General features: G+C 36.7%; 1 protein-coding gene across 1 annotated transcript in view; it reads right to left on the reverse strand.

Annotated features, from left to right (window-relative positions):
- Positions 1 to 823: 823 nt before the first annotated feature.
- Positions 824 to 26715, reverse strand: part of LOC123536279 (RNA polymerase II-associated factor 1 homolog) — a 205086-nt gene continuing 179194 nt past the window's right edge. The window contains exons 10-13 of the mRNA XM_045319303.2: positions 24419 to 24544; positions 21557 to 21659; positions 13165 to 13252; positions 824 to 1617 (exon numbers count right to left, since the gene is read on the reverse strand). Coding sequence (XP_045175238.1) covers positions 1118 to 1617; positions 13165 to 13252; positions 21557 to 21659; positions 24419 to 24544 — 817 coding nt within the window. The 3' untranslated portion in view covers positions 824 to 1117. The remainder of the gene's footprint in view (positions 1618 to 13164; positions 13253 to 21556; positions 21660 to 24418; positions 24545 to 26715) is intronic.

The raw sequence follows: 26715 nt of genomic DNA on the forward strand, positions 1-26715 counted from the left end.
GCCTAAGCATTCTTGAGTTATCATCTGGAAACCGTTTAAATGTTCAGGGTCACTGTGACCTTGACCTTTAACATACTGACCTCAAAATTAATAGGGGTCATCTGCTGGTCATGATCAACCTCCCTATCAACTTTCATGATCCTAAGCCCAAGTGTTATTGAGTTATCATCCGGAAACTGTTTAACTATTCAGGGTCACTGTGACCTTGATCTTTGACATACAGACCTCAAAATTAATAGGGATCATCTGCTGGTGATGACCAACCTCCCTATCAACTTTCATGATCCTAGGCCCAAGCGTTCTTGAGTTATCATCGGGAAACGGACTGGTCTACATTCCGACTGACCGACCGACAGACATCTGCAAAACAATATACCCCTCCTTTATCGAATGGGGGCATAATAAGAAATTGAAAGTCAGAAGGGGGCATAATCATGAAATATTTGTACTTTAGTAATGTGGAACAACTCTTTTGTTTGAATCAAATCAATTTAGTTTTGACAGAAGAGTCCACCAAAACTTCAACAAAAGTTTAAGTAAAAAGGGGCATAATTCATAAAATATTGGTGTGAGAGTTATGACTCTAGTTAAATTTGATGTGGGTGATGATAAGGAACAACTACTTTAAGTTTTAAGCAAATCCATCAAATAATAACAAAGATAAAATGAAAGTGCATGAAACTTTAACTATTGTGTAGACACAATTGCTGTTGTAGCACAAGTAGAACAGCTCTCCATATACTTTGTATAGTTAAGTTAAAAATCTTGATCTTACAGTTTTATTTCTATTCATCATTGCAGAAACATGGAAGTCAACTTCTGCTCTCTTAGAATGATTTATTCTCAATATGTTCAGATATTTATCGCAACAAAATGGTATTTACAGTATTGCTCTAGTTAAAACTGATGTACTTTGTACAAATGTAAGTTTGTGTAATTATATCCATGTAACTCACACCCATTAACACTTTATGATTATAACAGCCTTGATATTGTTTAAACCTTAAGGGCTGACTGAGCCCAAAGACCATACGTACATCAACATCAAATAGTTATTCACAAGTTTTGTAAATAATCAAAAATTTTGTTGCCTATTGCAATTGTTACTTTACACACTTCAGTCACTGTCTGAGTCACTGGCAGAACCAAAGATCTCCTCTTCATCCTTCTTGCCTCTGTCTTCTGCTTCACTTTCACTTTCTGCCTCACTACCACTTCTGCTGGCACTATGAGACCTTGATCTTGACTGTGACCTACTGGCTGATCTACCATGACTTCCACTTCGGCTGCGTGATCTTGATCTTGAGGCACTTCTGCTGTGACTTCTACTTCCACTTTTACTACGACTTCTGCCACTTCCACTGCGACTTCCACTTCTGCTACGACTTCTGCTTCTAGAAACTGATCTTGATCGTGACCTTGATCTACTTTTGCTTCTGCTATGACTTCTACTTATACTTCTGCTTCTACTGCGGGATTTACTCCTACTTCCACTTCTGCTACTGCTTCTAGATCCACTTCTTTCCCTTGATCCTGATCCTGACCTTGAACTAGATCTACTCCTGGACCTAGATCTACGACCTTCATCATCACTTTTTGGACTATGGAAATCTTCATCTAAAACAAAATTCATTAATGGTTTTAAGTCATTCAAAATCACCTGTGAAACAACAGAAAACTAGAAGTTGCTTTTGTAGAAAAGCGTGTCTACCCCAATGCATAGTCAATAGGAGACAGGAGTCAAAGAAACATTGATGGATCATCTACTTGGCATGTCCAATCATCCCACTAAGTTTCAACATTCTGAGCCTAGTGGTTCTCAAGTTAAGAATTGGAAATGGTTTTCCATGTTCAGGTCCCTGTGACCTTGACTTTTGATCAACTGAGCCCAAAATCAGCAGGGGTCATCTACTCTGCATCTCAAATCATCCTATTATATTTCAACATTCTGGGTCAAGTGGTTCTGAAGTTATTGATGAGTAATGGTTTTCCATGTTCAGGCCCACTTGACCTTGACCTTTGATCTAGTAGTCATGTTCTCTGTAAGACCTATCACCCTATGAAGTTTGAAGGCTGTAGGTCAAATGGTTCTCCAGTTATTGATCAAAAATGAAGTGTGACGGACAATATGGCTCCTGTGACCTTGAGCTTTGATGGAGTGGCCCAAAAAACAATAGGGGTCATCAACTATGTAAGTCCTATCACCCTATGAAGTTTGAAAGTTCTAGGTCAAATGGTTCTCAAGTTATTGACTGGAAATTGATTTCCATGTTCTGTCCGCTGCGATTTGACATTTAACATGGTGAACAATCACGTGACTTCTGACCTTTCAACTGGGGTATCACGCCAAGCAGAATTTGTAAACAAAACAATGTTTTTAAAGGTAAAGTTTTTAAAGATATATTTTTGTAAAATGACCTCTAGCTGGTGCAAGTCCATATATCAATGCATACCGTTTCTGCTTTAGTTTTGCTGGTAACCCGGACAAACCGCAATGCTTTTACAGCAAGCTTATTTTTAAATGGCTTGAATACCAAACCCAAACGACTGTTCCTTGATAAATGACCAACTAGTTGTCACCGCTGCGTTCTCCTTGATATCTAAGATCATTTTGGAAGGATTTTTGCTTAAAAAAATGGTGTATTTCTGGATAGATCGCCAAACTCGTAAAATGTCCGTTCTAAGTCCAAAAGCTCTCACGGAAAGTACTGTTTTAAATCGCGACTTTGTCGTTCCTTTCATTGAATGCAATGTCGCAATTAACACAGGTAACGATTTACCTACAAACGCGATACTTTGTAAAGTTTACAGCGCGTGGATAGTGATATTTTCAAGAAAATGTGGGTAGCTCAAAAACATGCTCTCAAAGCCAGTTACTTTAGACCAATGCTGTCACATCAAGCAAAAATCTTTAGCTGACAGTTTAACCACTTTCTGCCAAGAAGATAAAGAACAAGAGCTGTCCGTAAGACAGCGCACTCGACTTTTCTCAGTGCTTGACTCTGAATTAGAGCTTTGCCAGTAAAAAAAATTCCAAGTTAAAAAGGGACATAATTCTGTCAAAATTCAATCAGAGTTATGGGAATTGTGTCTCCTAGTGTAGACTTTGATTGAAAATAACTATTTTGAGTTTCAAGTCAAAACCTTTAATAGTAACAGAGATATTTTAATTTATCAAATTTAAAAAAAAAACAAGAGGACCATGATGGTCCTGAATCGCTCACCTGTCCCAACATGACCCAGTTTTGAACTGAGTATGACGTCGTTTATTTCTCTATTATTTGACATAGTGACCTAGTTTTTGAGCTCATGTGACCCAGTTTTGAACCTGACCTAGATATCATCAAGATGAACATTCAGACCAACTTTCATACAGATCCCATGAAAAATATGGCCTCTAGAGAGGTCACAAGGTTTTTTCATTATCTGACCTACTGAACTAGTTATTGACGGCACGTGACCCACTTTCAAACCTGACCTAGATATCATCAAGGTGAACATTCTCTAATAGTAGAGATATTTGGCTTTATCAAAAATTTTAACAAAAAATTCTAAGTTAAAAAGGGGCATAATTCTGTCAAAATTCAACCAGAGTTGTGGGGATTGTTTCTTCTGGTGTAGATTTTGATGGTAAATAAGTATTTTAAGTTTCAAGTCAATAGCTTTGACAGTAACAGAGATATTTGACTTTATCAAAAACTTTAACCAAAAATTCTAAGTTAAAAAGGGGCATAATTCTGTCAAAATTCAAATCAGAGTTATGGGGATTGTTTCTCCTGGTGTAGACTTTGATAGTAAATAAATATTTTAAGTTTCAAGTCAATAGCTTTGATAGTAACAGAGATATTTGACTTTATCAAAAACTTTAACCAACGGCGATGCCGACGCCGATGCCGGGGCGAGTGCAATAGCTCTACATTTTCTTCGAAAAGTTGAGCTTAAAATGATTCTTTTCTTACGTAACAAGTCCTTTCCCAATTGGATTTCACATGAATTTAGTTGTATCGAGACAACATTTGAATAATCAAAAGATATAACGCAAATACTAAATTTTCTGTTAATACTAAATTTTCTGTTAACACGCGATCAAACCAAAAGGAGCATCATGGAAGGCACGTGCTGTTTTCACACCAAAATGATCATCTACTTTCCGTTCCATTTGGAAATCCTTTATGGCGTATAAGACTGCCCAATATTTACACATATTTAATTCGTGTTTTCATTCGTTTAGGCTGGCTCTTTACAACTTAAGCCCGCGTTCAACCAAATATTCGGAAAATCTGCCTGTCAGTTGACAAAAATGTATAGTACAAATTCTACAGCAATACAGTTTTGGAAAAATCCTGTTGAGCCAACGGCATAATTTTAAATCATGCATTTATCATTTGTCATTTCATTGGACATGATTTATCAAAAATTAGTCACGAGTTTTTAGAATAATGATCTCACGAGGTACATGTTTTAGTAAACATGTTTAATTACATTTTTTAAATGGCTAAAATGCGAAATTAACACATTGTGATAATTTCGGCCACATACTACTTAACGAATAACAGAAATTAATAAATTATGATGGATAATACTTCGGAAACGATATCAAATATTTCGCAAGTCACAGTTTTTACTACATTGTAAAACAGCTGGCTTTGTCAATAATAGTTTAAAGCAAAAAAGTTGCAGGGCTACCTATCATTAGCTTTAATCAGGCGACAAAATATGATTTGAAACTAACAGAAGGTAAATTCACCTTGCAAATCAATCAATCATGGAAATATAATGTTTTCTTCACATAAATATTTGAGACAAAAATGATGTCTTCGAGTTTTAGAGTTTAACACTGCTTTGATACGTATCCTTATTAATCTTTATTGATTTTGGCAATCTAACCAAACAATTCAACAGGAAAACAGACAAAACACGTGCGCATCAGCTAAAATACATGTTGGGCTAGCAATTTTGTGCCACAGCTTTGCACAGAAAAAGAGTGTAAAAACTACAGTCAGTAAGTTAGCTGTTTTATAAACGAGGAATGTCAGGTGGGTTTCCAAGCGACTTCTATATTTTCTTATAAAAAACGTTGCTGAAGAGGCTAGGGCTTTCACAAATATATAGAAATTCCTGTGTCTATGGATGGTGATGATAAGGCCTAAATAAATGATTCTTTGTTTCCGGTAACATGCTCAAAACAAGAGGACCATGATGGTCCTGAATCGCTCACCTATCCCCACATGACCCAGTGTTGAACTGAGTATGACGTCGTTATTTCTATTATTTGAAAAAGTGACCTAGTTTTTCAGCACATGTGACATAGATATCATCAAGATAAAAAATTCTGACCAATTTTCATGAAGATCCATTGAAAAATATGGCCTCTAGAGAGGTCACAAGGTTTTTCTATTATTTGACCTAATGACCTAGTTTTTAACCCCACGTGACCCACTTTTAAACTTGACCTAGATATCATCAAGGTGAACATTCTCACCAATTTTCATGAAGATCTCCTGAAAAATATGGCCTCTAGAGAGGTCACAAGGTTTTTCTATTTTTCGACCTACTGACCTGGTTTTTGACGGCACATGACCCAGTTACGAACCTGACCTAGATATCATCAAGCTGAACAGTCTCACCAATTTTCATGAAGATCCATAGAGAAATATGGCCTCTAGAGAGATCACAAGGTTTTTCTATTTTTAGACCTACTGACCTAGTTTTTGATCCCACGTGACCCAGTTTCAAACCTGGCCTAGATATCATCAAGATGAACCTTCTGACCAATATTCATGAAGATCTCATGAAAAATATGGCCTCTAGAGAGGTCACAAGGTTTTTCTATTTTTAGATCTACTGACCTAGTTTTTAACCCCACGTGACCCAGTTTCGAACTTGATCTGAAATCATCAAGGTTAACATTCTGACCAATTTTCATGAAGATCCATTGAAAAATATGGCCTCTAGAGAGGTCACAAGGTTTTTCTATTTTTAGACCTACTGACCTAGTTTTTGACCGCACGTGACCCAGTTTCGAACTTGACCTAGATATCATAAAGGTAAACATTCTGACCAATTTTCATGAAGATCCATTGAGAAATATGGCCTCTAGAGAGGTCACAAGGTTTTTCTATTTTTAGACCTACTGACCTAGTTTTTGATCCCACATGACCCAGTATCGAACTTGACTTAGATATCATCAAGGTGAACATTCTGACCAATATTCATGAAGATCTCATGAAAAATATGGCCTCTAGAGAGGTCACAAGGTTTTTCTATTTTTAGATCTACTGACCTAGTTTTTACCCCCACGTGACCCAGTTTCGAACTTGACCTAGATATCATCAAGGTGACCATTCTGACCAATTTTCATGAAGATCCATTGAGAAATATGGCCTCTAGAGAGGTCACAAGGTTTTTCTATTTTTAGACCTAATGACCTAGTTTTTGACCCCACGTGACCCAGTTTCAAACTTAACCTAGATATCATCAAGGTGAACATTCTGACCAATATTCATGAAGATCTCACAAAAAATATGGCCTCTAGAGAGGTCACAAGGTTTTTCTATTTTTAGACCTACTGACCTAGTTTTTGTTCCCACGTGAGCCAGTTTCGAACTTGACCTAGATATCATCAAGGTGAACATTCTGACCAATTTTCATGAAGATCTCATGAAAAATATGGCCTCTAGAGAGGTCACAAGGTTTTTCTATTTTTAGACCTACTGACCTAGTTTTATACCCCACGAGACCCAGTTTCGAACTTGACCTAAATATCATCAAGGTGAACATTCTGACCAATTTTCATGAAGATCTTGTGAAATATATGGCCTCTAGAGAGGTCACAAGGTTTTTCTATTTTTAGACCTACTGACCTAGTTTTTGATGGCACGTGACCCAGTTTCGAACTTGACCTAGATATCATCAAGGTGAACATTCTGACCAATTTTCATAAAGATCCCATGAAAAATGTGACCTCTAGAGTGGTCACAAGCAAAAGTTTACGGACGCACGCACGCACGCACGGACGGACGACGGACGCCGCGCGATCACAAAAGCTCACCTTGTCGCTTTGTGACAGGTGAGCTAAAAATTAGGGTAGGTAGGTCGGAAAATGTTTTTTTTTTTGGAATTTTTTTTTAAGTGGGACTTTTCGGAAATTATTTTTGTGCCAAAAAATAAATACAAATAAGTGGGTTATACCTTTAGAGCATCAGTAAGTTGACTTCTAACATCACTGACCATGTTTAAAGCTGAAAAAGTGCAGTTTTGCAACTTTTTGTCAAAAAGTTGAAAAAAAAATTCTCCAAGGCAATAAAAACATTTAGGGTTGGGTCAAAAATTTAGGGTAGGTCGGGATACCGGAAACGAACAATTTTTTTACGCCTAATTATATTACTGTTATAGTATTCAATCATACAAAGGCACTGCGTCGCCACAGGCTAATGAAATGGGTACATGTGATTTATAAACATGCGAATCACGAGGATTCTGTACAATTGTTTTACTATATTGTATTTGTAAGAGCAAAGAAAGATTCAACTAGTTTTAGGAAAAAGTGATGTTTATACAGAGAATTTGTTCTCAATGCAAACACGTTTTTGTTTCAGCTTCCTTTCCATTTCCTGAACTCTCGTTAGCTGCATTGCATTCTATTTCTTTTCCCTGTTCAGTTCTGGTGCTTATGCGAAACAGCCATTACACTGAAGTAACGTACATAACCGCTTATAAGACGCATTTTTAGGAGTCATATTTCCCGGCCAAAGAGTGGGACATGTCTTATAAGCGCGTTCTACAAGAAAATTAAAAGAAAATCTTAAAAAATCTTCAAATTACAGCTCAGTACATCTTTATTTCTGTCACTGCAAACCGCTACTTTCATTTTTCAGCAGCCATTTGCATAGCGGTGATAAAATCTGTAACAGCATGTACCGTATTTCGGCCCGCTATAAAAATCGATACTAATTTATTTTACGATTCAAAAGTATATCTTTTTTACAAATGCATTATTTTTCCTTTTAAAACACCAGAATGTATTGGCTTTAAATTAACTTGTAAATTGTAATGGACATTAACTGAACATAGAAATATTTTCACAGCCCGCAAACCAAAAACAATTAAAAGTTAATTGGCGCCAGTTACAGAGAAATGTTTTAGGGTGTTAAAACACACTCGTTATGAAATATTTGATGCTTCAGATCCGCAAATAAACAGCTTTGTGATTGACACTGATTGATGTCAAACTTCGGAATCTTCAAAAAATGGCAAACGGAAATTATTTTGGACTAATCTTCTTGCCAAATGACGGGCATGTAGAGATGCCTGGCTACTCGAAACTCAAACACGATTAGGTAATATATCGAAGTGGGCATACCTGTATCTGACTGGCAGATGTCAAGCTATGATTGATTGACAAGTGTCATATCTGAAAGCCCAGCAATAAAATCGGTGATATTATTTCGGCCGATTTGTAGACGTAATTTCGCCTTTTCCTAGTATTTTATTACGTATAAAATAGGATTTTAAAACATTCTGTTTAGTTTTACGTTTTATAAAACAAGTCTGCAAACTCTTGAATAATCTTTTCTAGACGTATTTTCGCCGAATCTTTGTTTTTTAAAATTTAATGCATTTTATCATACATAAAAATACATTTTAAAATACTTTATTTTATTTCTTTGAGTAACATCGGCAAATATTGTCAAAATTTCGGCCGATTTGTACACGTAATTTCGTCGTTTCCTGGGAGCTAAAATGTATTTTATTACATACAAAAAAGGATTTACGTTTTATTAAACAAGTCTGCAAAGTTTTGAATAATCTTGGTGAATAACGCCAATCTTTTCTAGACGTATTTTCGCCGTATCTTGGTTATTCATATGCATTTTATTATACATAAAAATATATTTTTAAAAATACTTTATTTTATTTCATTGTGCAACATCGGCAAATATCGTCAAAATTTCAGCTGTTTTGTAGACGTAAGTTCTCCATTTCTAATTCATTTCAATGTGTTTATCACAGAAAAATAATTGTATATAAGCTGATTATATATTTTAAAATTTAATGACTGAAGTTTGCATTTTTTTACCAAAAAAAAATCGGCGATTTTACCATTTTATTTTTCCCAAAACACATCATGTTCGAAAAATAATGCATTTCTACAAATATTTGACATTGTTGATATAAAAAAATGACCGCGTCTTATACGAGTGTTAGTGGAAAAGACCCCAGATTGCATGTCCAATGTCGGGATGCGTCTTACAAGCGAGTGCGTCTTATATGCGAGAACGTACAGTAAATGAAATTATTGTCCGAAATATTGACATTTTGTAAAACGGTTTTGCTTTTATGCATGAAGAAGAATGTTGAATAGTAGAATAGTTTTTCAAGAATATTAACGATAATCATGACTGGATCTTGCGTTAATTGTGGCATTGCATTCAACGAGAGGAACCAGAAAATCGCGATTTAAAACAGTGCTTTCTGTGAGAGCTTTTAAATTTTAGAAAGGATATTTTTCGAGTTCGGCGATCTATCCGGAAATACGCCATTTTTTAGCGAAAATCATACCAAAATGATCTTAGATATCAAGGAGAACGCAGCGGTGACGACTAGTTGGTCGTTTATCAAGGAACAGTCGTTTGGGTTTGGTATTCAAGCCATTTAAAAATAAGCTTGCTGTAAAAGCATTGCGGTTTGTCCGGGTTACCAGCAAAACTAAAGCAGAAACGGACATGTGTTATATCACCGGAGGTACGCATTAATATAAGGACTTGCACTTGTAGACGTAAGTTCTCCATTTCTAATTCATTTCAATGTGTTTATCACAGAAAAATAATTGTATATAAGCTGATTATATATTTTAAAATTTAATGACATAAGTTTGCATTTTTTATACACAAAAAAAATCGGCGATTTTACCATTTTATTTTTCCCAAAACACATCATGTTCGAAAAATAATGCATTTGACATTGTTGATATCAAACATGAGCTGTCACTAATGGTGACAAATGCCCCGGCAACACCTTGACCTTTGACCCCAAAGTCAATAGGGGTCGTGTACTCAATAAGTACTATCAGCATGTGAAGTTTAAAGGTTCTGCATGCAGTGTTTCGCGAGTAAAGTGCCTTCATGCAAAAAGTTAACATTGGCCCCTGTGACCTTGACCTTTGACCTGGTGACCCCAGTCAGTAGTGGTCGGTACTAAATAAGTACTATCGGTATGTGAAATTTGAAGGTCCTGGGTGCAGTGGTTTGCGAGTGAAGTGCCTTCATGCAAAAAGTTAACATTGGGCCCTGTGACCTTGACCTTTGACCTGGTGACCCCAAAGTCAGTAGGGGTTGTGTACTCAATAAGTACTATCAGCACGTGAAGTTTAAAGGTCCTGGGTGCAGTAGTTCGCAGGTAAAGTGCCTTCATGCAAAAAGTTAACATTAGCCCCTGTGACCTTGACCTTTGACCTGGTGACCCCAAAGTCAGTAGGGGTTGTGTACTCAATAAGTACTATTAGCACGTGAAGTTTGAAGGTCCTGGGTGCAGTCGTTTGCGAGTAAAATGCCTTCATGCTGAAGTTAACGTTGGCCTTCATGCAAAAAGTTAACGTTGTGACAAACGAACGAACGAACGGACGGACAGTTGAAAACTAATATGCCTCCCTTTGGGGGCATTGAAATGACCCCTTCTTATACAAGGGTTAGTGGAAAAGACCCCAGATTGCATGTCCAATGTCGGGATGCGTCTTATAAGCGAGTGCGCCTTATATGCGAGAACGTACGGTAAATGAAATTATTGTCCGAAATATTGACATTTCATAAAACGGTTTTGCTTTTATGCATGAAGAAGGATGTTGAATAGTAGAATAGTTTTTCAAGAATATTAACGATAATCATGATTGGATCTTGCGTTAATTGCGGCATTGCATTCAACGAGAGGAACCAGAAAATCGCGATTTAAAATAGAGCTTTCTGTGAGAGCTTTTGAATTTTAGAAAGGATATTTTTCGAGTATGGTGATCTATCCAGAAATACGCCGTTTTTTTTTGCGAAAATCATACCAAAATGATCTTAGATATCAAGGAGAACGCAGCGGTGACAACTAGTTGGTCGTTTATCAAGGAACAGTCGTTTGGGTTTGGTTTTCAAGCCATTTAAAAATACACTTGCTGTGGAAGCATTGTGGTTTGTCCGGGTTACCAGCAAAACTAAAGCAGAAACGGACATGTGTTATATCACCGGAGGTACTCATTAATATAAGGACTTGCACCAGATAGGTGTCATTTTACAAAAATATATCCTTAAAAATTTTACAAAAACATATCTTTAAAAAATTTACCTTCAAAAACATCATTTTGTTTACAAATTCTGCTTGGCGTGATACCCCAATTGAAACGTCACAAGTCACGTGATTGTGCACCATGCTTTAATAGTGAACCTAAAATCAATAGGGGTCATCTACTCTGCATGTCCAATCATCCTAGAAAGTTTCAACATTTTCGGTCAAGTGGTACTCAAGTTTTCCATGTTCAGACCCCTGACCGGAAATGGTTTTCCATGTTCAGACCCCAGACCCCTTTGACCTTGAGCTTTAATGGAGTGGCCTCAAAAACAATAGGGGTCATCTACTCTGTAAGTCCTATCACCCTATGAAGTTTAAAGGTTCTAGGTCAAATGGTTCTCAAGTTATTGATCAGAAATGGTTTTCCATGTTCAGGCCCGTGACCTTGACCTTTAACAGAGTGACCCCAAAATCAATAGGGGTCATCTACTCTGCATGATCAATCATCCTATAAAGTCTCAACATTCTGGGTCAAGTGGAACTCAAGTTACTGACCGGAAATGGTTTTCCATGTTCAGACCCCTGTGACCTTGACCATTGATCGAGTGACCCCAAAAACAATCGGGGTCGTCCACTGGTTAAGCCCTGCCACACTTTGAAGGTTCTTGGTCAAATAGTTCTCTAGTTATTGATTGGAAATGAAGTGTGACAGACGGAAGGACAGGAGTTAAAAGTGATCATTCTTCATTTAGATACTAACATAGTGACAAAAATCTACTATTTAATCTTAATATTCCAGTAATAGCCCTGTGGTTGGTAATATGGTGCAGTAAGACTTTTTGATTTGCTAAAATTATTAAAATGCCTACATTTTCAATAAAATGTGAATTCATTATAAAAACAAACAACACTAAAGTCTTGATCTATCATACTGATTTTCAAGCAAATATAATATAGAACATTACTTGTTTTCACGTCTATAACAACACAACCCTTCTCTGCGCTCTCTGTTTACACTGCCGGTAATATGGCGCACAAGGACGTAGCCGTGTGCAATGTGTAATATTAGTCATATAAAACAGTTTTAAGCTACTTGCACGTACAATATGTATATTTTTAAGTGTTTTTAGTAATTCTAGTAGGGATCAGTAGTACAGGAGTGATCTCAAGTGATAAAAAAAATATTAGAGTAGTCTAAAATAATGCAACATGGTGTCTAAAATCACACAATAAAACAACATGAAAATAACATCTTATCATCAGTTTGCACGCTTAATATTTGCAAAATTAAGATTATTCATCAGATTTTAAATTTCTGCCTGAAAACATGGATCCTATAAAGTATTCAACATTCAAATTATAATAATTCCAATCTACCCAAACCCATTTGCGCCGTATAATACAGTGGTATGCATGTTTTTGTTGTAGTGGAAACATATGATTGATGTCGTTCCAAAGTCTAAAGATGTGCTTAGTGTAAAATGAACACTTGCTTAAAATTTTTATGGCCGACCATTCATGTACTTCGCTGTTTTGTACCTCCCTAAACATGTTTTTATTCAGCAAATTTGCCACAAACACGTATTTTACATGCATTTTCAATGGCGATGTCATTTGCGCCATATTACTGGCTTTTGTGATACTTTGCATAAATCAAGCTGTAGTAAAGCATGAAATATACATGTATTTCCTTACAGATTTTTATCAAAATTCTTCACATTTAAATTTAAAAACTTCACATTTAAATGTACATCAGCGGAAGAAACTTAACTTTTTCTTTTATTCTTTATCCGATCAACTTTACACCCCCCCCCCCTCCACCCACACACACTTTGACTTGGTAATTGACAGCCTTCGATAGTGCTCCTTCAGTCATAACACTATTCCTACACTTACTATTGTTTGCATTCTGCATAAATTCTTCTTCCTCTTCCTCCTCCTCCTCCTCATCCTGGGCTGGTTCTAGCATCATCATTCGCAGATCCTACAGGGAACCAGTAACACATTTCAAAAACCTTTTAGAATGAATTTATTATAATTCAGCTTACAAATAAGGCCAAACATAAATCATATTCAAACATTATCACATATCAAATTATTTTGGATTATACTAAAACAAGAGATCACAGAGGGACCTTGGCGCCCACCATTGAGCCATTTTTGAAAGTTCCAAATTTCAAGACCGCTCAAAATCCTAGAAGTAGGTAACTATGTCAGAATCCAGGTCATCACAGTCCTTGGATCCAGTGACCTCTAATACCAATTGTTAGTTTTGACTCCATACAAGGTACTTAGGCACAAATATGTCACTAGGTCAAAATCAAGGTCAAAGTTCATTTCGGTACTCAAAACTGTGCATGTAGTCCAAATTTGAAAGCTGTAGCTTGAGAAATGTGAAAGTACATACTAGGTAAAAATCAAGGTCAAATTTCAATTCAGAACACAAAACTATGCATGTGGTCCAAATTTGAAGGCTGTAGCTTGAGAAATGTGAAAGTATAAGTAGTCACTAGGTCAAAATCAAAGTCAAATTTCATTTTGGATCTCAAACCTACGCATGTGGTCCAAATTTGAAGCCTGTACCTTCAAAAATGTGAAAGTAGGTCACTAGGTCAAGATCAAGGTCAAAGTTCATTTTGGTACACAAAACTGCATGTGATCCAAATTTGAAGGCTGTAGCTCCAGAAATGTGAAAGTAGGTCACTAGGTCAAAATCAAGGTCAAATTTAATTTCACAACACAAAACTATGCATGTGGTCTAAATTTGAAGCCTGTACATTCAAAAACGTGAAAGTAGGTCCCCTGGTCAATGTAAAGGTAAAAGTTTATTTCGGTATACAAACCAGTGCATGTGGTCCAAATTTGAAGGTTGTAGCTACAGAAATGTGAAAGTAGGTCACTAGGTCAATCTCAAGGTCAAACTTCATTTCGGTACACAAAACTATGCATGTGGTCCAAATTTCTCAGGGAGAGAGTTTTTAAAAAAGCTTATAGCTTTCTTCTCAATCCTATATGTTTGTACATTCAACAATTTACTGTAACAGATGTAATTATGTCAATAAAATACTGTTTAAACCAAATTTGAAGGTTGTAGCTTGAGAAATGTGAAAGTAGGTCACTAGGTCAAAATCAAGGTCAAATTTCATTTTGGAACTGAAAACTATGCATGTGGTCCAAATTTCAAGCCTGTACCTTCAAAAATGTGGAAGTAGGTCACTAGGTCAATGTCAAGGTCAAAATTTATTTTAATGTGGTCCAAATTTGAAGGCTGTAGCTACAGAAATGTGAAAGTCGGTCACTAGGTCAAGATCAAGGTAAACTCGTGTCAAGGTTCATCTAGCCGCTCAAAACTATACAGTCATGTGGTCCAAATTTGAATGTTGTAGGTTATGGACAAGAAGACTTTTAAAGTTTTTCCCTATTTAAGTCTATATAAACCATGTAATCCCAGGGGCAGGGCCATATTTGACCCTAGGGGGATAATTTGAACAAACTTGGTAGAGAACCACTAGATGATGCTACATTACAAATATCAAAGCCCTAGGCTTTGTGGTTTTGGACAAGAAGATTTTCAAAGTTTTTCCCAATATAAGTCTATGTAAACCATGTGACCCCCAGGGCGAGGCCATATTTGACCACAAGAGCACCGCCTTGCGGGTGCTGACGCTCATCTGATTTTTTTTTTTTTTGTAATAGAAATATTGTCCTACCCATGATTTTCTAAGTCTAAAAAGGGGCATCATTCTTGCAAAAAGCAGGATAGAGTTATGTTTCTTGATGTTCAGTGTCCACTTATGATGATGAAAAACTGTTGCAAGTTTTAAAGCAATAGCTTTGATAGTTTATGAGAAAAGTTGACTTAAACATAATACTCAACCAAGAAAATGATTTTCTAAGTCCAAAAGGGGCAATAATTATTGCAAAAAGCAGGATGGAGTTATGTTGCTTGTTGTACAGGGTCAGCTTATGATGGTGAACAAGTGTTGCAAGTTTCAAAGCAATAGCTTTGATAGTTTAAGAGAAAAAGTTGACCTAAACATAAAACTTAACCAAGAAATCTGATATTTTCTAAGTCCAAAAGGGGCCATAAATCTTGCAAAAAGCAGGACGGAGTTATGTTTCTTGCTGTACAGGGTCAACTTATGACGGTGAACAAGTGTTGCAAGTTTTAAAGCAATAGCTTTGACAGTTTAGGATAAAAGCTGACCTAAACATAAAACTTAACCAAGAAAACTGATTTTCTAAGTCCAAAAGGGGCAATAATTCTTGCAAAAAGCAAGATGGACTTATGTTTCTTGATGTACAGGGTCTGCTTATGATGGTGAACAAGTATTCCAAGTTTCAAAGCAATAGCTTTGATAGTTTAGGAGAAAAGTTGACCTAAACATAAAACTTAACCAAGAAATCTGATATTTTCTAAGTACAAAAGGGGCCATAAATCTTGCAAAAATCAAGATGGAGTTATGTTTCTTGCTATACAGAGTCAGCTTATGATGGTGAACAAGTATTCCAAGTTTCAAAGCAATAGCTTTGATAGTTTAGGAGAAAAGCTGACCTAAACATAAAACTTAACCAGGCAACGCCGACGCAGACGCCGACGCCGACGCCGACAACCGCTCAAGTGATGACAATAACTCATCATTTTTTTTCAAAAAATCAGATGAGCTAACAAGAGCACCGCCTTGTGGGTGCTGACGCTCATCTGATTTTTTTTAGTGTAATAGAAATATTGTCCTACCCATGATTTTCTAAGTCTAAAAAGGGCCATCATTCTTGCAAAAAGCAGGATAGAGTTATGTTTCTTGATGTACAGTGTCCACTTATGATGGTGAAAAACTGTTGCAAGTTTTAAAGCAATAGCTTTGATAGTTTATGAGAAAAGTTGACTTAAACATAATACTCAACCAAGAAAATGATTTTCTAAGTCCAAAAGGGGCAATACTTATTGCAAAAAGCAGGATGGAGTTATGTTGCTTGCTGTACAGGGTCAGCTTATGATGGTGAACAAGTGTTGCAAGTTTCAAAGCAATAGCTTTGATGGTTTAAGAGAAAAAGTTGACTTAAACATAAAACTTAACCAAGAAAACTGATTTTCTAAGTCCAAAAGGGGCAATAAATCTTGCAAAAAGCAGGACGGAGTTATGTTTCTTGCTGTACAGGGTCAACTTATGATGGTGAACAAGTGTTGCAAGTTTTAAAGCAATAGCTTTGATAGTTTAGGATAAAAGCTGACCTAAACATAAAACTTAACCAAGAAAACTGATTTTCTAAGTCCAAAAGGGGCAATAAATCTTGCAAAAAGCAAGATGGAGTTATGTTTCTTGATGTACAGGGTCAACTTATGATGGTGAACAAGTGTTGCAAGTTTTAAAGCAATAGCTTTGATAGTTTAGGATAAAAGCTGACCTAAACATAAAACTTAACCAAGAAAACTGATTTTCTAAGTCCAAAAGGGGCAATAAATCTTGCAAAAAGCAAGATGGAGTTATGTTTCTTGATGTACAGGGTCAGCTTATGATGGTGAACAAGTATTCCAAGTTTCAAAGCAATAGCTTTGATAGTTTAGGAGAAAAGTTGACCTAAACATAAAACTTAACCAAGAAATCTGATATTTTCTAAGTACAAAAGGGGCCATAAATCTTGCAAAAAGCAAGATGGAGTTATGTTTCTTGCTATACAGGGTCAGCTTATGATGGTGAACAAGTATTCCAAGTTTCAAAGCAATAGCTTTGATAGTTTAGGAGAAAAGCTGACCTAAACATAAAACTTAACCAGGCAATGCCGACGCCGACGCTGACAACCGCTCAAGTGATGACAATAACTCATCATTTTTTTTCAAAAAATCAGATGAGCTAATAAAGGAACAAGTAAATGAAGTATTGACATACAATACAAAGTCCCCTACTGGAATGCACCTAATTTTCTCTACTGAAGTATAACATAATGAACTGATATCTGTCAATGATATATAACAATACTGTACTATATATACAAAAAATATGTTATAACAAAACACGTGGATTAAAATTTGGATATATAAAAACCCACAGTTGTTTTTATATGGAATTTTTTGGACGATTATAAAAAAAGTTACCATATAAGTTATTTTATACAAAGGGAAATAAATCCTATAACAAGAGTGCCAGAATGTCACAATATACGCCCGTCACAGCAAATTTCTTTACTCTAGCACCTGTATTTGCAAATGGAATTTTAATTTTGTGGTTGTTTAGTAATCATTGTAAGTCTTTTGTTTTTCTAAGTCCACAAAAAAACTCCTTACCAGGTAGAGATACCTTAAAATACACCTAAAATTGGAAAGTAACATCTATGTTGTACCACAGAAAAGTGGTCTTGGTTTTTCCCTATGGTCAATTATAAAAAAGTTGCAATATAAGTTATTTATAGTAACAACTAAGGGAACTTAATCTTAAAATGAAAAAAAAAAAAAAAAAAAAAAAAAAAAAATCACCTCCAATTGTGACTTTGACCTTTGAGCCAGGGGTCCGTGTTTTGCGCATGACACGTCGTCTCATCATGGGGATCATTTGTGTCAAGTAATATTAAAATCCCTTCATGGATGACAGAGTTATGGACCGAACACAAAACTGCAGACGGACGGAATGAAGGAAAAGCGCATTCCTATAGTCCCCAAACTGGTTTTCAACCAGCAGGGGACTAATAATTTGAACAACCTTAGTAGAGGACCACTAGATGATGTCACATACAAATATCAAAACCGCCCTGCGGTTTTGGACAAGAAGATTTTCAAAGTTTTTCCCTATACAATTCTATATAAACCATGTGACCCCCGGGGCGGGGCCATACTTGACCCTAGGAAAATAATTTGTGTAATCTTGGTAGAGGACCACCAGTTGATGCTACATACCAAATATCAAAGCCCTAGGCCCTGTGGTTTTGGACAAAAAGATTTACGAAGTTTTTCCCTATATAAATCTTTGTAAATTATAAAAATAAACAAGCAAATTCGATGAATCGGAATCCCCCGCCGAAAGGGTCAGCGTTGAGGAACGGCAAAAAAATATCTCCAGCAAAAAGTTAAGAATGTTACCAAGAAGCAAATAATTTCATTAGTCAAAATCAAATAAAAAGAAAATGAATGGTTTGTTTGGGTGGGGCTGAGGATACAACAGTTTACATGTTGATTATAAATATTGATAGAAAATGAAAAATGAAAAAAAAATAAAATAAAAAAAAAAAATGGTGGGGGGGGGGGGGGGGACCAAGGTAAGGTGGTGACCAGGTGTAGGTACACAACATCACATGTTTATAATAAATGTTCATGGAAAAGAATGAAAGAAGTTTAATGAAATTCTTCCAATTGGTTGGTTTGTTATGTACAGATCTGTGGATTTTTAAACAATTAAAGGGCAATAACTATATTGAAAATTGACCAATCGAAAAAAACCTTGAAGGGCATCGTTGCAGTATCTTGGTTCATGTCTGTTTCAAGTTTGATGAAATTCTACCTGCTAGTTACTGAGAAATGGCTGCAGACGGACATTTTTCATTAAATCAAGGGCAATAACTCTGACGGAAATTGACTTATCAAAAAAAAAACTTGACGGGCATCAGCACAGTATCTTGGTTCATGTCTATTTCAAATTTGATGAAATTCTACCTGTTAGTTACTGAGAAATAGCTGCAGACGGACATTTTTAATTAAATCAAGGGCAATAACTCTGAGGGAAATTGACCAATCAAAAAAAAAACTCAAAAAACGGGCATCATCGCAGTATGTTGGTTCATGTTTATTTCAAGTTTCATGAAATTCTACCAAGTAGTTACTGAGAAATGGCTGCGGACGGACGGACGGACGGACAACGCCATTTCAATACCCCCCTCCCAATTTCATCGGCGGGGGATAACAAAGGGCCATAACTCACTCAAAAATTGTTGAACCAGTCTGATTTTCAGGGGGACACAATTAGGGTACCAATACATCATTCTGAAAAAGTTTGGTCAAAATCCACCCTGTAGTTTCTGAGGAGATACGATAACGAGAAATTGTTAACCGGAGGACGACGGACCACGGACGCAGAGTGATTTGAATAGCCCACCATCATCAGATGGTGGGCTAAAAATAACATCCTGGAACAATGTAACAAGAGGGTCATTGACTCTAAAGTGCTCACCTGTGTAAAAGGCTTCAACTGTGTTTGTACAAGCATGGAGGTGGGTTTATATAAATATCAAGGCTCTAGCTATTATGGATTCAAAGAAGAAGATATTCAAAGTTTCTTTTATATTAGCCTATATTATATACATGTCACACACATGGGAATGGCCATTTTTAACCCTGGGCAATAATCTGAACAATTACAGTAGACAGTCAAACTCTGATATCACACACCTAATATCCAAGAAACATTTTTGTAAAAAGTTGTTTAAAAATGGTGCCTGCTGTTTCTGAAAAGAAAATTTTTAGTTTCCACTATAAAGGGAAAAAGTGACCACACCCTATGGCGGCCATGTTTTTTGACAAATCAAAATGATATCGACAATCTTGTAGAGGGTCACACAAGGACCATTTGTGTGAAATCATTTTAAAATCGGGCCAGCAGTAACACAAGATTTTTAAAGTTTCCACTATATACAAATAGAGAAAAGTTACCTCGCCCCCTAGCAGCCGTGTTTTTTGACACAGAGGAATAATTTGAACAATCTTGGTAGAAAGTTACATAAGGATCAATTTTGTGAAACTATTTCAGTCGGACCAGCGGCTTAGATGTTGTTTGAAGATTTTTCTATTTTATTGTTTGAAGATTTGTGTCAAAGAGTGCCAGAATGTCACAATATATGCCCGTCACAGCAAATTTCTTTACACTAGAACCTGTATTTGCAAATGGAATTTTAATTTTGTGGTTGTTTAGTATTTATTGTAATTCTTTTGTCCACAAAAAAACTCCTTACCAGGTAGAGATACCTTAAAATACACCTAAAATTTGAAATTAACATCTATGTTGTACCACAGAAAAGTGGTCTTGGCTTTTCCTTACGGTCAATTATAAAAAAGTTACAATATAAGTTATTTATAGTAACAACTAAGGGAAGTTAATCTTAAAAAAAAAAAAAAAAACCCCCCCCCCCCCCCCCGCCGAAAAAAAATTTGTAACTCCACACAAAAATCCTTACCAGGCAGAGATAGGTCAAAATACACCTCAAAATTGGATGTAACATGCATGTTATACTACAGAAAAGTGGTCTCGATTTTTCCCTACGACTAGTAATGAAAAAGTTACAATATAAGCTATTTATAGTAACAACAAAGGGAAGTAATTCTTAAAGGTGGATAATCAGATTTTGGCCATGTAACGGATTTGTTCGAAACATTAGCATCTGATCATTTACACTCATTTATGTTCACTTAACACTTAATACAAATTAGATTTTCACTGGAGGTATTTTTAAAATTTCATTTTCCTATCCTGGTTGCCCAACCTAGATAGAGTTATTTTATCATAAGTATAAATTTGATAAACATACTTTGCCTAAGGAAATGTATAAATATTAGACATATTGTAATATATTTGTAAAATATTTGCATTAAAAATTATGTATTTAGATGGAATTCATTAGAAACGCAAGTTTGAAAAATTATTATTACCTCCCTTTGCCTATCTTGGTTGCGCAACCAAGATAGATTGGAAATAAATGAATTCAGAAGCTACACACAGCTTTTAAACTTGCATTTTGGTTCAGATTGTTCAATAGTTGATATGTCTATCAAATGCAAATGTAAAACTAGACATTGTATCGAAATAAAAAGAAATACCCAGCTTTTTATATACTTTCATATTAAAGGGGAGTAATTACAAAATTTTATAAAAATAATAAAATATACATTTCAAATAGGAATCTAACTCTATGTAATCAGTCTTTTTGTTCCTTAAATAATTCTCTTCCAGAATATACAAAAAGTAAAAAATGTCATTAAATGTTGTTTAAATGTGATTGACCACCTTTAAGAAGGGACCTGTGCATGACACTCTGTCTCATGATGGTGTACAATTGTGCCAAGTTACATAAAAATCCCTCCAAGCATGAAGAAGATATGCTCCGGACAAAGTCTGTGGACGCTGCCCGCCCACCCGCCAGGGGCATTCCATTAATACGTCCCATTTTTCAAACGGGCATATAAAGAGCAAGTCTGTAATCATTAATATTGGTAGCATACAGTAAATATGTGCATAACCCTTTACCACATTTTTGCTGCTACAAAAACCATGATAAATAGAAACTGACTGTTCAGATACATAAACAGTACCTGAGCTCGTAACTCCTTATCATTGAGAGACCTGTGTTTGACAACAAGTCTAGACTTGGCTACAGTAGATCCAGCTGTCTTTCTTCTCTTACTCAATCGTACCCTGAAATTGAAACAGAAATCAAGTCTAAGGCAAAAGTCAAGATTATTTTTCAGGAGTATTTTAACTGTTAAACTTCTAGTCACTGCTAACTTTCGCCAGAATTTCAGAGCTTAAAGTCTAGAGAAGGTGCAACTTTAGAAGAGGACCATAATATGCTCCAGGTGTCGAAAATTACAGAGTACAGTGTCACAGATGATAAACAGTTCAAACACAATATGCTTCTTAGGTCTTTAAAACTGGGTAAAACAAGGCAGTCTGAAAGACAGCTATATCCCCCACCGCTGTTGACAGTGGATAGTGAAAGGGTTTATGGTATTGGGTGGAACCATTAAACAATCAAGTTGTGACCTTGACCTTAAGCTGGCAGGAGTGAATTTTGAATTCTGCACATTGTCTTGATAAATGGAATATTATAGCCAAGTCATATTAAAATCCTTCAAGGGGTTAAGGAGATACTGAGCAGACATAAAATGGAAGGCTCAAACCTTTGACCTTGAGTTGTGACCTTGACCTTGAGCCAACATGAGTTCTACTCATCGTCTTGATGAGGTGATTAACTGACCCAAGTTTCAAGAAAATCCTTCAAGGGGTTTAGGAGATACAGAACAGACACAAAATGGAAGACTCAAACATTTGACCCTGAGTTGTGACCTTGAAAGTCTCAAGTATTTGACCCAGTGTTGTGACCTTGACCTTGAGCTAACATGGCTGACTCATGAGTTTTGCATATCGTCTTGATGAGGTGATCATTTGACCCAAGTTTCATGATTATCCTTCAAGGGGTTTAGGAGATACAGAGCGGACACAAAATGGAAGGCCCAAACCTTTGACCTTGTCTTGTGACCTTGACCTTGAGCTGACATGGCTGACTCGTAAGTTCTGCGCATCGTCTTGATAAGGTGATCATTTGACCCAAGTTTCATGATTATCCTGCAATGGGTTTAGGAGATATAGAGCGGACACAAAATTGAAGCTCAAACCTTTTACCTCGAGTTGTGACCTTCACCTTGAGCCAACATGGCTGACTCATGGGTTCTGCACATCGTCTTGATGAGATGATCATTTGACTAAAGTTTCATGATTATCCTCCAAGGGGTTTAGGAGAAACAGAGCGGACACGAAATGGAAGGCTCAAACCTTTGACCTTGAGCCGACATGGCTGACTCATGGGTTCTGCACATCGTCTTGATGAGGTGATCATTTGACCCAAGTTTCATGAAAATCCTTCAAGGGGTTTAGGAGATACAGAGCGGACATGAAATGTTACGGATGAAGAGACGGACGGAGACCATTCCTATAACCCCCCACCACTCGTGGCGGGGGATTAAAAAAATACATAGACTGAGGCTGATGTGGAAGGTCTCTTACAATGGTTATCTGCATCCAATGGTTCATCAGAAGAAGTTGTTTACAACTATTTTTATAATTAGTTCTAGTGGCCCCTACAAAGTGCCCCCATTTCAACAAGTTAAGAAATGGACCTTACACTGATGCTACTGACCAAGTTTTGTGAAGATCTACCAAGCAATTCATGAGAAAATGTTTAAAGATATTTCTACTTTTAGCTCTAGATGCCTCTAAAAGGGGCCAAGTGCCCTCATTTGAACAAATTTGGAAGAGAACCTTATAATAATGCCACAGACAAAGTTTGATGAAGATCAATTATGTGGTTCATGAGAAGTTCATTAGAAGTCTTTTAAAAGTATTTCTATTTTTAGCTCTAGAGGCTGCTTTGGCCAAGCATCCCCATTTGAACAACAAGAGGGCCATGATGGCCCTATATTGCTAACCTGAGTTTAGTTGCTTCCTTAAATAAATTTCTTTGCTTAAGCTTCTCTAACAACAAGAGGGTCATGATGACCCTGGATCGCTCACCTCAGTAATATAAGCTACATGTTTCAAATGTCAATCTGATGCTAAAATATTAAGAAAGTAGGTCAGTAGGTCACATTCATGGTCACTGAAAGTCAGTTTTAAGATTGGTGTGCAAAACTCTATTTGTCATCCAAATTTCAAGGCTCTCTTAAACAACAAAAAAGTAGGTCTGCAGGTCAAGGTCAAAGTTAAGTGACCCCTAATTACTTGGGGTCATCAGGTAATTATAATAAAACAGTCTAGAAAATATGATCAGAAAATTTTAAAAGTATTTTTTCCTATTTAACTCATATAACAAGTGACCCCCAGGGGCATAATTTGAACACTCTTGTTAGAGAACCACTAGGCAATGCTACATACCAAGTATCAAGGCCTAGGCCTTGAACATTCAGACAAGAAGATTTTTTAAAAAAAATTCCTTTATAAGTCTATGTAAAACTTGGGACCCCCGGGGTGGGGCAACTTTTCACCCCAGGGTAATAATTTGAATAATCTTGGTAGAGGACCATAAGGCAATGCTACATACCAAATATCAAAGGCCTAGGACTTGTGGTTTCAGACAAGATTTTAAAAATTTTAAAATTGGGACCCCCGGGGCTGGGCCTTTTTTCATCCCTGGGTAATAATTTGATCAATCTTGGTAGAGGATCACAAGGCAATGCTACACACCAAATATCAAAGGCCTAGGTCTTGTGGTTTCAGGCATAAAGATTTTTATAGTTTTTTCCTATATAAGTCTATGTAAAACTTGTGATCCCCGGGGCTGGGCCTCATTTCACCTCAGGGGCATAATTTGAAAAATCTTCATAAGAGGACCATTAGATGATTACTGAAACTCACTGTGTGAAGATATTTACTGTAATCAATACAACTACTGTATTTACCTGGTTTCAAGATCATTGTAGAAACAGCCATTTTCTCTAAATACCATAAAGTATGTTTCCTCATAGCCTCTTGACAATTTGTTTTTTACATTCCAGTTATATTCTCTTGCCAATGTGTAGTCATACCTGTAAATAAAGGCAAAAAAGTGTAACATTGATACTCTTTCTGCTGGAAAATAGACAGAAAAACAATTATAAAATGGTACTACTTCAGCTTTGGGCAGTTACTAACAGATAGTTGCATATCAAAATTGTTTTAATTAATCTTAAGAGAAACCAAGCAACAGCTAAATGCATGTCCATAGTGCCCGGTTTCCAGTCAGTGTATATGGTTTCATGATAACTGCAACATAAACTTTGTGTCTTTAAATAAGTCAAGGATCATTACTTTGGTCATGCTGAGTGAAATCCCTAGCAGAGCACTAGGTGCACAAAACATGCAATATAACATAATAATATATAATTTTCTAATGTTTTATGACTCTAGATCTAATACATGCGACAAGAGCACCACAATGCGGAGCAATATACGCCGGAAGGTATGACCTATGACTCCTAAGTGTGACCTTGACCTAGAAGCAAGCAATCCAAAACATGTGCTCTGCATGTTGTCTCGATGCGGTGAACATTTTTATCAAGTTTCTTCGAAATCCTTCAAAGAGTTCAAGAGTTACAGAGCAGAGACGAAATCGCTTTGACCCCCAAGTATTACCTTGACCTTGAAGAGAGCCATCCGAAACATGCGCTATGCACGTCGACTCAATGTGGTGAACATTTGTGCCAAGTTTCTTTAAAATCCTTCAGGCAGCTCAAGTGTTACAGAGCGGACAAAAAACAAAGTCATATGACCTCTGAACTCTGTGACCTTGACCTTGAAGCAAGCTATCCAAAACATGTGCTCTGCAGGTCATCTCGATGTGGTGAACATTTTTGTCAAGTTTCTTCAAAATCCTTCATGGGGTTCAAGAGTTACAGAGCGGACAGGAAATTTCTTTAACCCCTAAGTATGACCTTGACCTTGAAAAGAGCCATCCGAAACATGTGCTATGCACGTCGACTTGATGTGGTGAACATTTGTGCCAAGTTCCTTTAAAATCCTTCAGGCAGTTCAAGAGTTACTGAAGCGAGCTATCCAAAACAGGCACTCTGCACGTCGTCTCGAATGTGGTGAACATTTGTGTCTTGTTTCTTTAAAATCTTTCAAGGGGTTCAAGAGTTACAGAGCGGACACAACAATTGCTAACAGACAGACAGACACCGGCGTATAAAAAAATTATGCTTTTGATGCATATTTTAGACTAAGTCAAGGGCAATAACTCTGTTCCTGGTGAATGAAATCCAAAACAAAACTAGAGCTGCTTTTGAGAAAAGCACATGTCTCCCACAACTGCAATTCCCAATCAGACTTTCAGTGCTTTGATTATCAAAACAATGTTTCAAGGGCCATATCTCCAAAGCCTGGGCTGATTTGGCTTGTTGTTGAAATTGGCCGAGGACTTATGGTAAAACACATTTTGTTCAAGTCTGGTGAAGATTGGATGAGAACTGTTCGACTGAGAGCGCGGACAAGATTTGTGACAGACACACAGATGGACGGATGGACACACAGACAGGAGTAAATCAATATGTCTCCAACCACCACTGCGTGAATACACTAAACAAAAAGAATTATGATTTAATTTCTTTTACAGTCTCATATTCAACCAAACAAGAGCTCGTAGAACACGAAATGCCCCCATTGAAGCATTCAGTAATTGCACAAGGAACAGAAATTATTTGGTCATTGTATACAAAAGTTCTACTGTTCTGGGTAAATGTGACCTTGACCTTTGACCTATTGACCTTAAAATAAATAGAGGTCATCTGCTGGTTATGATCAACCTCCCTATTAAGTTTCATTATCCTAGGCCCAAGCGTTCTTGAGTTATCATCCTGAAACCATTTAACTGTTTTGGGTCACTGTGACCTTGACCTTTGACCTCAAAATCAATAGTGGTCATCTGCTGGTCATGACCAACCTATCAATTTTCATGGTCCTAGTTCCAAGCGTTCTTGAGTTATCATTCAGAAACTGTTTAACTGTGACCTTGACCTTTGACCTACTGACCTGAAAATCAATACTAAGAGGTCATCTGCTGGTCATGACCAACCTCCCTGTCAACTTTCATGATCCTAGGCCAAAGCATTCTTGAGTTATCATCCGGAAACCGTTTAACTGTTCCGTGTCACTGTGACCTTGACCTTTGACCTATTGATCTCAAAATCAATAGGGGTCATCTGCTGGTCATGATCAACCT

Source organism: Mercenaria mercenaria, chromosome 1 (assembly GCF_021730395.1).
Source record: "Mercenaria mercenaria strain notata chromosome 1, MADL_Memer_1, whole genome shotgun sequence".
NCBI lineage: Eukaryota > Metazoa > Mollusca > Bivalvia > Venerida > Veneridae > Mercenaria > Mercenaria mercenaria.